Source organism: Egretta garzetta, unplaced genomic scaffold (assembly GCF_000687185.1).
Source record: "Egretta garzetta isolate BGI_Z169 unplaced genomic scaffold, ASM68718v1 scaffold215, whole genome shotgun sequence".
In the NCBI taxonomy this organism is placed as follows: Eukaryota; Metazoa; Chordata; class Aves; order Pelecaniformes; family Ardeidae; genus Egretta; species Egretta garzetta.
The window spans coordinates 4635075-4650339 of NW_009259719.1; the positions used below are offsets into that span (position 1 = coordinate 4635075).

Consider the following 15265-nt stretch of genomic DNA (forward strand, 5'->3'; position numbering starts at 1 on the left):
TCAGATGGGAATCTCCTACTACTATTACCCACCTCTTCTTCCTCGTGGATGTAGTGGTAATCCGACGAGGAGGTCTTTCTGATCTTTGTGCCTCCTGCGATATGGATAGGTCACCACCTACCCCGTCCACCACCTTCACTTCCAGAATATCTTAATGAAAAGATAATTTTAAGAACAGCACTTGTATTTGCATAACCTTCCCCCATTCTTAAGTATTAAAGTGCTATTAAGCCATTACTCATTTTATTTCTGCTATTTTTCTCCAGCTGACCAGATCCTCACCGCAGCATTATGATTACCTCCGCTCAAGGCACTGAAAAAATACACTAATGGTAAAAATTTCCAGAGGAAAAAAAAGCAATGGCTACAAACAAGCGGGAGCACAAAGACAGTGAGGAAGTATACACAGAAAGTAAATTTCTATGGTAATTGCAACAGAAAAAAAAAATCATCAGCTACCCATGAAAGGATGAAATTGTTTGATTCCCAATTTAACTGCATTTGACATTTGTGAATTTGACTCTGCAACGAGCCTTATTGCTTGGATCTCACTTGGAAGAAAAATCAGAAAAGGTCAGTCTGAAGGATCTGGATAAAAAAAATAGTACAGAACTGTAGTTATGTGGAAAATAGATAATAAGAAAGAAGTATCATGGTGGGGAAAAAATGTATACAGGAAGGAAGAAGATGTTCACAAAATTGAAAATTACTTTATAGTATCAGCATAGCGTATCACTGTGTTCAAAACATAGGAAGAATTAATTCCCTGACAAGCAAGGGTTCAATTTCACTCACCAGCATAATGCCATACAGAGATTTATTACCAACTACAGATACCAAATATCAACAGCAGAAATAAGAGCATTTATATCCATTTTGGAGTTATTCAGGACTGTTACAGGAAATTATTTATCTTTTCAGTAGTGAAAGAAGTTGTACTTAAAAAGTGTGTTAAAATTAACGCTCTGTAGCTCTTGGAGCTGATCCATTCCATGTACTTTGCTTTACTTCCAAATCCATATGCTAGTGCTGTTCTTCCCCACCTGATCCTCTCCATATGCTAAACACTCTACAAAAATTGTTGATCCAAACAATCTCAAAGTTTAGGAATTTGAGGAAAAAGGCAGTATTGTTAGGCCCATTTTACGTGGAAAAGTTAGACAAAGATGCCTCCACTGGTGGTGGTGGGGAGGCAGGGGAATTCTGCTTGCAGTTTTAACTTTCAATTCAAGGCTTCTGGCATTCTGGATGAACTCCTAACACCACCACAAATGCCAGGTTTGTATGCGTGACGTTACAGGTTAAGTTAATATCATGCTTAAGGGCTTCACTGAGTTTTGGCCAGCAAGATTACATGGCCTAAGCATAAGAAGGCAGATATATCTGAGTCTCAGTCTGCTGCCTTGATTTTAATAGCAAAATTAAAATCTGAGTTGGCCAACAGAAATCCTCCAGCTTTCTTTCATATTCATCCCCTCTCCTGCCCCTACAGTGTTTTTCATAGAAAGTTCCAGGGGGATGTCAGAACTCATCTATACTTTCACTGTGAAATTGCATTGCAGTTGGTAACAATACATGGAAGTTTGAAGTGTGTACTCAGCTATTTATTTTTTTTTTTTTTTGTATCATGCCATCTATAATATCATCTTTCTTGTTGTACTTCGACGAAGAAATGGCAGAAGATATTGTAAAAGGCATGATGTGCGTAGGGGGTAATAAATCTGTTGGATGCAGATAGTCAATGGCTGCAAGTCATAACATAAAGCTTTACTCTTAGCCTCCTACCAGTTTTCATTACCAGTGAAAATTTCTATTAATGTAATACGATAGCATCATGTACAAACAGCTCAGCAGTCATACATTTTGCACAGCTGTCATAAAGATAGTCATTTAGCTTCAAGGTAAAGCTGAAGTTTGAATATTCCTGCCTTTCATCTTTGAAGCTTTGTCACTTTAGAAGATAAAAGATAATTATCTAATTTTGTGACCAATGATGTGTTCCCAACACATCAAATTTTAATACCCGTAGTATGTAGATCCTTTTTTTGTCTCTTGAAAATTAGCAACTTAGATAGCTTGACACAAAATCCTAAGAGTATACTGAATAGCCAAACATTAAAACATGACCTAGAGGAACAATAGGAACACTACATGCTGTGGCCCTGACCAAAGTTTTCATAATGCCTTCCAAATAGATAAAAGCACTGTGAAAATGCTAACAGGCTAGAGATACTAGGACTGCATAATTTTGACTCCTGCTTTTTAGGAAAGCAAGTCAAATCCTTGTTTGTGTCTAAAAGCAAGAAGGAGCTCCTTGCCAGCTATTGTAGAATAATTTAAAGTAAAAATATATGATAAGTCATAAAACTGTCTACCAGCTGACAAATTATTTCTATACAACATTAATTTCATTTAAGATATTGTGCCTGATAAAGATAGTAAAAGAAAATGGCTAGTGAAGCAACTGGAAGCTAAAGGGTTTGGTTTGGCCCCAGCTTAGAAGGGAAATTCCTTTGTTGCCATGACAAATTAAAAAAAAATAATCTCCAGTTCATGCAATCAACCTAGTGGAAATTACTCTTGAGACTTCGTAATTATGAGAACAGTTACATACTCCTATTGTGATAACAGGAATGTCTGTGGAAAAAAGCCCACCTGAATATTAAACAGCAGAGAGTTCAGTTTAAGAGCCTGTAATGTTAGTGCAAACTATTTTGAAAGAATGGGTCAGAAAAGACAGTGTTGAGACCTGTGGTGTCCAGCAACAGGACTAGGGGCAACGGGTGCAAACTGAAACATAAGAGGTTTCAATTGAATATGAGGAAAAAATTCTTTACTCTGAGGGTGACAGAGTACTGGAACAGGCTGCCCAGGGGGTCGTGGAGTCTCCTTCTCTGGAGATATTCAAAGCCCACCTGGATGAAGTCCTGTGTAACCTGCTCTAGGAGAACCTGCTTTAGCAGGGGAGTTGGACTAGATGATCTCCCGAGGTCCCTTCCAACCCTTGCAATTCTGTGATGAAGCAACTAAAATATGGTAGAATGTTGTCTATGACTGGGGCTAAGAAAGCATCATGCCTTTCAATACCTACAAGAAGGTTAAGGAGAAGAACCAAAGCTCTTTATGCAAGTGCACAGGAGAAGTGACAGACAGCATAAATTTCATAAATTGAAACGGGAAGTTCCAGCTTAAGTATCTTTCCATCCCAAGTAGAGTCAAGCACTGGAACAAAAGAGGTTGTGGTATCTTGAAGGTTCTGAAAAATCAGACTCAACAAAGCCCCAAGAAATCTGTGCCGATTTCAGCATTGACCTCACTTTGAGCAGGAAGTTGAGTTAAAACGTCTTCTAAAAAATTATTCTACGATTCCAGAAATTATTAAAAACAGGGTTACATAGTGAAAGAGAGTAAGACATTTGTGCCAAGGGGGAAGATGAGGGTTTTTTCCAGAACCAGTTTTGCTGAATCATTAGTGCCAAACAGAGAAGTCTCAAGTTATGAGTACAATTAGCATTTTTAAATTCAGTATCACTATATTCAGAAGAACATTAATCACAGGAGATCTACTCAACTTGCACATTATACAGGAACAGTGTTAACATAATAGATAATTTGCCACCTGCACAAAATTGAGGGAAGCCTGTCAACTCCACATTTTGAGTGCACCAAAGGAAAACATTTCACAAGGCTATTAGAAGCCCGAAAATAATTTCCACCCTTTCCTAAAAACGAAGAGCAAAGCTTCAGTAGGCAAAGTACTGCCAGTCATACACACAAGCAAGCTAACTAGTGAACAGGACCCACACATTGAGCCCTGATACACTGAATGAATCATACACACATGCTTCTCATGTTATAACCCCAATCTTATGAACTAGATTAAGTCATCATATGATTTGTTTTCTTAATGGACCCAATAACAACTTTTTCTTGCAACTTTTACTTCCTTAACTTGGGTGCTCTAAGATCTCGTAATCTAATTTGAAGGTTAAGTAGTAATATCTATCTTTTTAAGTGCCTCCAGTACTGCAAACTGATTTATGCAAAATATTTGGCACCAGTCTCAGAAGAAAACATTTCTCTCTAGAAAATCTGCCCATTTTAAAACAGAAAGATTCAAATATAAAATCAGTAAGGTGGTTCAAAAAGAGAAAGACAGGGAGAGAGAGACAAAGACAACAATGAAACAACACATGAAATTAAGGACAGCAAAGGCAAAACCAGGAGTTAAGAGCAAGTGCTCTGACAATTTTAGAAATTGGTTTGGTCAACTTAATGAAATGTATTTGTTTAACTCTTTATGGTTCTTTCAGGAATCTTGATAGATAGAACAAAGGGTTAGAAACAACCACCCGTCAAACACTTTTTCTGGTTAAGAGTCACTGCCAGAACCTACATGCCTTCATTACTATCAACCCAACCAAACAGGCTCTACCTAAAAAAAGTAACAATCCAGCATAAGTAGTGCTTAGTAAGAACTCATCTCAAGAATAAGAAGAGTTAAGAACAAACTTTACTAAATACCAGCAATTGCTGATAGCAAAGCACTAGAATATGTGGCAGGTACACAAGCAATAAACCAGAAGTTTACATCTAATCAACCGTTTCCTTCTTTCTCAATCCAACATCGCACTGTCTTACAAGCCCTAGTGAAGCTCTGTTACCTACGTAATTCAGTTACACCTAACATAAGAATATGTTGGGTCACCTTGAAAAGCTAACCCTGCTAAAGTCTTACCACGTGGTTGTTGAACTTCAAGTTAAATAGATGAAGACTGATCATGAGTTTAATCTGTTATATTTCATATATTTATCCTTCTATAGTAAAAAGCCATACATTTTTAATAGTAAAAAGCCATGTATTTTAGTAAGACCATTTGATTGTATGCTTGTAAAAGGGAGGGGGAAAAGAAAGCAAGCATTTATAACCTATTTCTGCTCTGAAAGTTGAGGGACTCCCCAGCTCTGTCTGAAGGAGATAAAGGCACAAAGCTTAACAGTGCATAGATATAGACGTCAAAGAAGAAATACAATCACTTTCATTGCTTATTGTCCAAAATTAAAAAAAAAAAATACTCCCAAAGGAAGGATTGTATAGCTCACCTTCCTAACATAAGGCAGTTCAACAAGATCTACATAATGGCAGGTAACTTGTTCTGAAAAAAACTGTTCTTAAAAGCCACCCTGCAAGAGTTCCACACTATTCCAGTGTTTTTTCTCAGGGAACAACTAATTCTTGTGTTTAAAGACCAGTTTTTGTTCGTCTACCATGGATGTAGAGAACACATTTATTCTTCCTGGTTTTCTGCATGTGAAGAATGTTGCAGCATTTCCTTTCAAGTTTTTACTAGTTTTGCTCAGGCACAGCTTGGCCCATGTCACTAGATCACTGTGTCTAGTGATACAGACCTAGTTCTTCTTCCTCTCTTCCCTCTCTCCTACCCCATTTACATTTCTCCACATTTTCCTCTTCAGTACGAAAGGAAATACACTTTTTTGTTTGTTTGTTTTTCCCCCTCCAGTTTTCTAGCTTGTTTGAAGGTTATTGTCTCTTTCACACAGCATACCTGTCTGCATGAGACATTGAAAGGTTTTTTGGAATTCAGGACTGGTTGTCACCCTCTGGGCAACGTATCTTACCTTTAAGAGTTTATACAGTTTAGGATGTTTCTAGTCTCATAAATATGGATTTGACATATGCTTTATGAAGCTCCTACTCAGCTCTCTACAGAGATTTAGATAGCCACACCAGCCATTTTACCAGAAAATATGGCAGAAATGGAGAGTAGGTAAGATGTATCAGATCAGATGAATCTTTGAGGGTAAAACATTCCTCATCCCCTCAGTATATTCACAATAGCCACACATACCAAAAGCAGCAAGAACACCTGGAGTCTGTGACTTCCTTGCTGACAATTTCTATAAATCAGTGTCTTGGCGTAAGTACAAAAGGATTCAGTGTGAAAAGCAACCTAACAGAAAACTAATTTGTGTTCCTAGCAAACAGGAAACCTCAAGTATAACAGGAAGCTAGTGCAAGAGTTCAGTCTCTCTGAGGGTATCTATACAAGATTACAAATGTATACTTACATAAGTTAGTCAACAATTCTGCCCATCTCTGCCTCCAAAACCCTTGCTAAGGTAATCTGATTTCTCATAGGGTTGTGAAAGAGACTTCTGGAAAAAATGCATTTTTCCTGTGCTACAGATCGTCCAGGAAATAAACTTGAACCTCACGTACATGAAATGAAAATCATATTCCTGTACAAAGCATATTAAGTATTTTTGTCTTCCACCACAGCAATCACGTTCACGTCCTCAGCCGCCATCTTCCTGAAAACTGCCTAGCACTGGGCATTGCTCAGGCATTCCTATTTTGAAGATACATTTAGCACACACACCACTAACAGGCTTGTCCAAGATTCGAATCCAGATAATTTCAAACATGCAGTTATGCCCCAGCACTAACCACTATAAATTCAAATCTGTTCTCCCTCCATTCTCAAAAAGCATCATTAATGAAACAACCTTATTTTACTTTTGTCTAGCTAAATGAATTATTTTCTCCCTAAACTTGACTTCTACCTACTGTCAACTCAAATCCAGCTTGTCAAAAAAATTGAGATGCTCTAGCTACTGCTAAGACCCTGCTAAAGACTGCATGAAGCCAACTCTCTTACACAGGAGAGATTTATGACAACTTAATTCCTGTGCTCTGTATTCTACTGTCTGCTATTTTATTCCCAGATTAAATTTGATACACTGGTGGTAATATCTGTACACTCCTATGTGAACAAGTCTGTCTCTCTTGACCAATCACAATCTCCTCACGTCTTACATCATCATCCTCAGAAACAGTGTAGTAGTTATCAACTATAAGGACTGTAAGTCCTAGGAGATCTGAGGGCAGGATACTTTCAGAAAGTACCTGTCCCTGGAATTTATCACCTCTGGAAATGCTTCCAAGACCCTTCCCAACTTCTCCCCAACTATGATAAAAAAGAAAAAAAAATTTTAAAAAAGCAGCATTTTTGCACAGACTTCCTTTTTAAATACAAATCTTGCAATGATTTTTGTCATTCACTCCACAAAGAAGTACTTAAGCTTTACAAATGAACTGGGCAGATGCTAAATAGGCTCACAAAAACATCCACGCAATTTTGCAAAGACATTATACGAAGCAAAAATGGAACTTCATGAGAACAACATATTAATCAACATATTTCATGAACTTTTTGTTGAAGCTTCTACAGCAACCTAAAATACAGTCTATCATATCAATATATTATTTGTGTTGTACAATGTGTAACCACTTATTATCAGCAACAAAAAACTGTACCTTACATAACAGTAATGACATTTGAAAGTGTAGAGTATTGATTAGCAGTTGCTTAAAAGTGAATCACCACTACAATGCGGCATCTATTCATGGCTCTACATACCTTCTCTGTCAAGATAATTTGCATGGAGACTGGCTCTTTTAACCTTGAAATATAAGCATTTTCCAATACAGGATGTGAAAACAAACAACCATAAATGCATTAAGCAAGGGAATTAGCATTCATTTCCTTTCAAGATCTATGTTTTCCAGTTGGATTGTCCACTCAATAATTTCCATATTAAAAGACATTATTGAAAGTGTAATGCATGTATCATAAACTTACTGAAGCCATCTCATATTTCTATTACATATTAACAATAGAACATATTTACTTTCAATAACACAAGAGGATCATGCTGTGCTTGCAAAACCCAGAAAGGCACAGAAAATACCACAAAAACACAGAGCACTGGTGACAGAAGAGCATGAACTCACCATGGCTTAAAAGAGGGCTTTCTTTCCTTTCAGTTAAAGAGAAATATAAAACATAATGATTGATATTCAGGATGATTTAGACTACATTTTAAAAACATTACCAACACCAAGAAATTATTACTCCTGCCATAACATTCAAACAGAAGATGAGAGTAAGACCATAGATCATTCAAGATGCAGTTCTAACTCCACTAAAGGCAAAGAAAATTTTCCAATACTTTCAGAGAAGGCAGAACTTTGTTACAAGAAAGAAAGAAAAATTATTCTCTGTTATTGAGAAAGAGAGACCATACTATTGCAAGTTTGATATCTTTGTGATATTTTCCTCTGCAGGTCAATATGCTACCTGAAAATTAGTACTGGACCCAGCAGGTTTTTCCACCTAATACCTTAGTAGCATATGAATGTGTTTGATTTTTTTTCCTGAATAAAGAAAAATTAGAATATTTATCCAAAAGAATTCACCTTTATGTCTGCAGGTAACAACATTAAACACTTTACCAAACACACTGAAATGCTCCGTAACTAGCTTGGCACGGAGAATAACATTATGATTTATGTAGCCCAGAGACCTGTAAGAATAAAGGGGATGGAGGTTGAAGCTCTGCAAGTTCCAAAATATTGTTTGCATTAATCATCAGAATTAAAGTGATTTAAGATTCACAGATGCACATTTCTTTTATTTTCTAATGGTTAATTTTAATTCAGTGCTAGGAGACACATTTTACATAATCCAGACTTCAGGAGTTTGAATTATAATGAATTAACTCTCAATAGAGCTTTTGGTAAGCTCTATACCATTTACCTGGCTGGTGGTTTTTTGAGTTTGGGTTTTGGGGTTTGGGGTTTTTTTTGTTTGGTTGGTTGAAGGGGCAGTTTTGTTGCTGTGGTTTGGGGTTTTTGCAGGGGGTGGGGTTTGGTTGTTTGGGGTTTTTTGGTTTTTTGTTGGTTTTTGTTTGTTTGCTTGTTTTTTTAAAACTCTAGTCACATGTCTACTTTTTTGATCATTTTTCTCCTATTTTCAATAGAAAAAAAAAATCAGTGTTATTTTTGCAGTTTTAAAATTCCTCAGCTAGCAAAAGTTTAAGTTGATATCCAAGAAGCCAATCCATGTCTGTACCTTAAACTGCATGTCTCGATTTTACTGACTCTTCCTTCAAAGCAGTAGTTGCAGTGTCTCGAGCAAAGAGAAACAGCCTACAAGGACCAAAATCAACATAAGGCTGAATAGAAGAAAAGCAGTTAATGTCAAGATGATTGGACTAAACTTCTTTAAGAATTTAAGTCACTATTATGAGATTTAAAACTAAAGATAGATGTACTGCATGAATTGGATACACCAGCTGAATGCTAATTGCTCTAAATCACCCTGTTATATTAGTTTTGCACTGACATTTCCATAGTTGTAAGAAACTAGCAGGATGCAGCACAAATCTAGTCGGTAAGACAAAATGCAATTCTGACCCTTTACAAATAGGAATGCTATACCGATTGAAAAAACTGCTTTGAAAAACCACAATGATTTGAGAACTCTTAACACAATGAAGAATTTGTTGAAAGGAGTAGGCAGATGCAGACTACAGACTGCTCGAGACCATGGCAGCCAGGGCTTACATAACAGCAAAGGCTCAGTTAGATGCCTTACATAAGAAAAATCTCAGCTAGCCTTAAATAAGCTTGTCTGCAGTAAGAAACCTTCATGACAGAACCAATAAATAAAAGTTTATTTTCAGTTAGAAACTGTTCCTACATTTGCAGTAAAATAATATTGACTATTCAGGATCAAATAAAGAATTATCAAAGCTCAGAATATTTACCAAAAAAAAAAAAAGGTCTCTCCAGAAGAAATCTGAGAAAGCATAGACCACCCTGCATTTTTAGAGAATCAGACACTTCACTGATATTAGAAAAACTTTACCGTGTAATAAAAATTATTTTTAACATTAACAGAAGGCACAGTACCTGCATTTTTTGCTTCCATTTTATTACTACTATTACTTTGCAACAATGTGGAACTGAAAACATATTATCATCATGGACACGGTAATGTGAACAGTAGCATTGCCCAAAGTCTGTTCCTCCAAAATTCTAATCATAGCAGCTGAATATCTTCCTGGCACCTAACTCTTGTTTTGCATCTTATACCCAAAGTCTGGCTTTGCCAGTGGGCTACACTCTTGCTTTTACTACAGTACTCACTAAACATAATCAGAGTGTTAAAAAAAAAAAATACTTCTTTAGAAGTATTAAGATTCAAATAAGGCAGATGTCTTTTTAAAGTCTGAGGAAAAAAAAATAAGCACCTAGAAGACAATTGAAATTTCAGTCAATTCTTGGGCCCCAGCAGTATTTGCTAACCAGGTAAAGAGTATGCATGTCTCTACAGCACCAAGCAGCTTCTTGTATGCTGCCAAATCTATGTGACAGCTGTAAAACCTCCATAAATCAGATAACTTAGGAATAATATTGTCCTATTTTCTTCTGCATGGCTTTTTGAACACTGAACAGTCTTCCTTCACTTTGAAAGCCAGTAGTAGAGCATTAAAATGTTACAGTTTTAAGTGCTGATTTTGCTTAAAAGCTCATCATCTTCTGAAATGATTTACTGAACTATTATTAATATTATTTTCTGAGCTGTTTACAGTGTCTGCATTTCATCTAAAGTCAATTTCAGGAAAAATCGTATATCCCATATACTCACAGGCTCATAATGCAATAAAAAAATAAAACATTCAATTAAAATAAGGTAAGCAGTGGTGTTTTTTTTTTTTAAAAACAGTTTCAAAAAGTGACAAAAATATTGTTATGCATCTTTTTGAAACTCAAGAGGACAGCAATGCTGGTTACTCAATTTGATGTTCACAGTACAGCAAGACTTAATAATTGTAACAACTGAATCAATATTCACAGCTATAACCTGGCAAAATTTTGCTTTACTAAGTATCTCACATAACTTCATTTTCTCAATGAAATTTTAGTACGGGTCAAATGACTCTTAATGTGTAAAGCATTTGAGCAGTAGAGAGTGTCAATCATGCCTTGATTTCAAACGCACCCCTTTGAAAGTAGTGCTTGCCATATATGCTAACAAAATGAATCAAGTAACCTTTACATTAATTTTTCATTTGGCAAGCCTTTATTAAACTAAATGGCACTACAAAGCAGTTGGTAATTGAGAAATCTATACTGCCCAGATACATAATTATACGCACATTTTATATCTTCACTTGTTTAACGATGCTTAATTCATAATCGGAAAACGTGGATTCCTCCAGTAATATTAGAAGTCTCACTGCTTCTAAAAGTGGAATCTTGACTTCAAAAAGCCATTGACTCTAACCACCCAACGCTCGCAGTAAATACCAAATGGATTCTTGATGCCTGGCTGGTGGGGAGGCGGGGGGCGGGAAAAGGTGTTTGCATTTAGAGCCCTACTGTGCTATCACTTCCGTAATTGTTATGACAACTTCTGCCACTGACTTTGCATGTTGAAAATACTGGCAAATCTTGAAGTTTGGTATGTTTTTATTCACATAAGCTTACAAAAGGAGTACACCTTAACACACATATCTTTTTGTATTGTTAAAGACATCTGTCATCCAGGCTCATTTACCACAACCAACAGCAAGAAATCGCAAGCTTAGAAGGACAAAGGCACTTAGAATTTTGAATATAAAGCACCAGAGGTTTCCTAAAACTACTGTAACCAGAAGGGAAAAAGAAAAAAAAAAGAATAGGGGATGTGACAAAGGAATAAAAATTCTCTAAATACCTGTCAAATCTACATTTTGTCCTTCCTCTTTCATTCTATAATGAAATAACATAACAAAAGCAAGAAACAACAACAAAATAGCTTGGAATGAACATGCACTGTCCATCTTCAAAAACAGGAGCACAGATTTGTTAGTGAAATAGAAAGGATGTTAATGAAAAGGTAAAATGAATAGCTTCCAATTACCTACAATTATAACAACCAATAGGAAGAAATCTTCCTACTTCAGAGGGCAAAAATACATAACAGAAGGGATGACAGCAGTATGCACTACAGAGGAACAGAAGAATGATTAAGGATCTCCTACTGATTCTTTGTGGATTTTAGCACGATTGCAAAACACAGTATATTCCATATTTTTCTAATAAATGTTGGACTATCTGCATTTGGTAGATTTAATTTTTAAAGGCATTTTAGCGCAAAAATGGCTGCGTGTGGAACAGTTCCAAAGTTAAATAAAGGTACCTGCTTGTTATGGCCCAATAAAAAAATTAAAGCCTTTTAATAATACTTGATTAGATACTAATCAAAACTGAAAGGGCCATCTGCTTTATAAATTTAAGGAGTTCATACAAAATGTGATGATGTAAGACTACACAGACTTTAAAGAATGTGAGCTAGAAGTATAATAAATACTGAATGTCCAGATTTTCAGATTAAAAGTTTGCCCAATATATTGAAATGAAGCCATTTAATGGCCTCGAAAGGTAGTAAGAGACCTCAAATATTTTTGTTCTTAATAGCTCTGTATTTTAGCTTAGTGGACTTCATCTTTTGCAATCCTGGATATGCAACACTGATAAGACAGATACTGCTAAGGAACTCATATGCCTTTAGTAATCATTAAATCAGTTGCTTTCATTTTACATGGATAGCATAAGCTTTTTATTTGAACTGCTATATGTACTGTCCATTATATATTTTCACACATATACAAGCCTTTCAAAACAAGTGCTACAAGCTCAAGGAATAATTTTCTTCATAATTAGATGAAAAAAAAGTAAAATTAATGTGTTACTTGGAACTAAAAATCATGTAAAAAACACAACAGAAATTTAACATATGGGTTGAATGAATGTCTCCCTAGTCAGTGAATGTCTCAATGCTTTTCCATTTCCATATTGCATTTTGACGATCACATTAAATGCTGCAAAACCGCAGTCTTAAAATCTTTAACATACTCCTCTTAGTCTCCTATTATATTTTTTCAGCAACTGCTGTAAAAATAAATTTTCTACAACACAGAACTTTACTATAGGTTGCATATTTAAATTAGAGTAGACACAGTCCCTGATACATACCTAATACTCAAATCCGCTTTCTCGTTACCCTCTGCCCCAATTATGTAGACTTATACCAATGTCTCAAGTTTCTGCAATACTTCACTAGCTTATTACCCAGCTGTGCAGCTGAGCAAGAAGATAACCACATTCATTCCTCTTATCTGTAATGATGTAATACATCCCAGCACTGGGTTGAGATGATTGGGGGCATAATGGGATTGTAAAAACTGCAGAGATGACAAACAACAGTGCAGCCGCCTTCTCCTGATACAGTGAATTGCGTACATACAGCACAGGGTGAAAATAATATAATATGCACTAATTCTGCTCCTTGAATGAAGTTAACATTTTTCATAAGAAGCAGCTGTTTCTACACAGAAACATCATTATCACAATGCAGCAACCAAATTAAATACCCGCAATCTAGGCTGAAGCCTAGACTTCAAGAAATAAAAAGTGTTGGAGTTTACTTTCTAATGATAACAAAAAAAAAAAAAAAAAATCATCCAAAAAGAAAATATCAGTTTAATAAGGGATCTCCAGATAGCGCAGTGAAATGCAAAGAGTCATCAGGGACTAGTATGCAATACAAAAATAGATCTTGGACCAAAGCAAGTACAGCACTGCTTTCCTATTCATTTAAAAAATTTAATCTGCCTCCATTTTCTCTAGTAAGACCTTTCTTATTATAACCGAAGAGATCCTTACCTTCTGCAGGAGCTGGGAACCCGAGTACTTGGCTGCAATAGATTTGATCTCCCCACCAAATGCAGAGGCCCAGAGCTTTACACTGTGAAGAAAAAAAAATGAGACAGGAAGAAATGTAATACACATGTCATAGCAAGCAACACAGACTGTAACAGCTTCAGCTGCACTCAGAAGGATCCTAGCAATTTTGCATTAAAGAGCTCACTAAGGAACCTAAGCACAGCAAAAGATTAGCGAAGCTGTTCAAGTATAAGCACAAATGAGATGCTCTGCTAAGGGAAGGCCTCTGATATAAAACTACCCAACCTGCACTGTTTAAATTTAGAGAATCAACTTGTACAGAAACATGCTTTGGCATAATATAACATATATCCATTTAAAGGAAAGCAGCAAATAAAATGGCAGAGCATTTCTGAATGATAAATTCTCATATGAGAAGGAGTTAACATAGTAGCATCAACTTCAGTAAATACAAGCACTTAAGACTCTGCGGCCACATACTCCACCAACACATGCTCCTACAATAAAATTAAAGTAGTGCTGAGCACATTAGAGACTGCCACTTTAAACACAGCTGACAGAAGAGCAAAGGTGCCTCGAACAGTCAAATATCTGCAATATAAAAAGATAAGAACTTGAGCAGTCAAGTTTTACACCCTTGAACATGGTCCTGAGAGCAATAGCATGAAAGCACTTACACAGACAAGGGGATCTGCTGCTCCGATCCAACCACATCCACTAAGGCTGTGTTAAAAGCTGTCCAGAAGATAAAGAAAACCCCCCCAAAAGCCCGAAGAAGATTCAAATTCTCTGGCATTGTGCCTCTCTGTGCCTGGAAAGATTTAGGGGAATTCAAGTAAAGCAGAATTCAGCAGCAGTGGGGTTTTGCTTCTAAAGCCTCTTTCCTCACCCTTACCCCCTCCACTAGAACAACACTGGAAGAGATCACAGCTCCATCCTCATCCCTCCAAAGAATGACCCTTCTCTGTGTAATGGAAGGAGAGGACCAGAAGCGAAGCTCTAATGACTTGAAAACTATTGTGTCCCTGGTAACAGCAAAGCGTTTTCCAGCACTACTGCAGCCACTTGCATGTAGTTCTTTACAACTCCGCAGTCAGCAGTGTGCTGGAGTTACTTCAGTGACCTACTGCTGCTCCAAAGTGCCCTTAGCAGCAAGAAAGCAGACTATTGATTCCAACTGGGGAGGCTGTCTTCTTGCAATTACTGCTCACTTTGCAAATGGAAAGCTGCCTAGAGTTCTCCTTTCCCTCGCCGGTAACCTCCAGCCTTCATCCCAGATCAAGTCAGCCAATGCACTGGTTCAGTGGAGCAGGAGCAGCAGCCTTTTAACGGGATAGCGCGGAGACAGAGAGGCAGGCACAGGAGGAGCTGGACCAGAGGGAGGGTGCCTCTGTATGGCAAAAGCAGAGAAAGTCTGGAGGAGCTGAAAGTGTAGTTGAGCCCTTCCAGGAAGACGAGAAGAGAGCGCTGCACATTGCCGGGGGCTGAGATAGGGAGGGCTCGGCAGGGCTGGCAGGGGCGGGGGGGCCGTGCACACCCACCGGGGGCCCGGCCAATTCAGGCAGGGCACCGCTGCATGACAAGCGTCTGTCACACAGCCCGGAGAGGCGAGGGATGGACGGAGCTCAGCCCCTCCCCCCCGACAGCGCCCGGCATCCCGGCGGC

The 15265-nt window shown here is 37.3% G+C and overlaps 1 protein-coding gene across 1 annotated transcript in view; it reads right to left on the reverse strand.

Moving 5' to 3' along the window:
* Positions 1-14396, reverse strand: part of CACNA2D3 (calcium voltage-gated channel auxiliary subunit alpha2delta 3) — a 474057-nt gene extending 459661 nt beyond the window's left edge. The window contains exons 1-2 of the mRNA XM_009639329.2: positions 14278-14396; positions 13580-13661 (exon numbers count right to left, since the gene is read on the reverse strand). Of these exons, the coding sequence (XP_009637624.1) occupies positions 13580-13661; positions 14278-14396 (201 nt within the window). The remainder of the gene's footprint in view (positions 1-13579; positions 13662-14277) is intronic.
* Between the last annotated feature and the right edge of the window lie 869 nt (positions 14397-15265).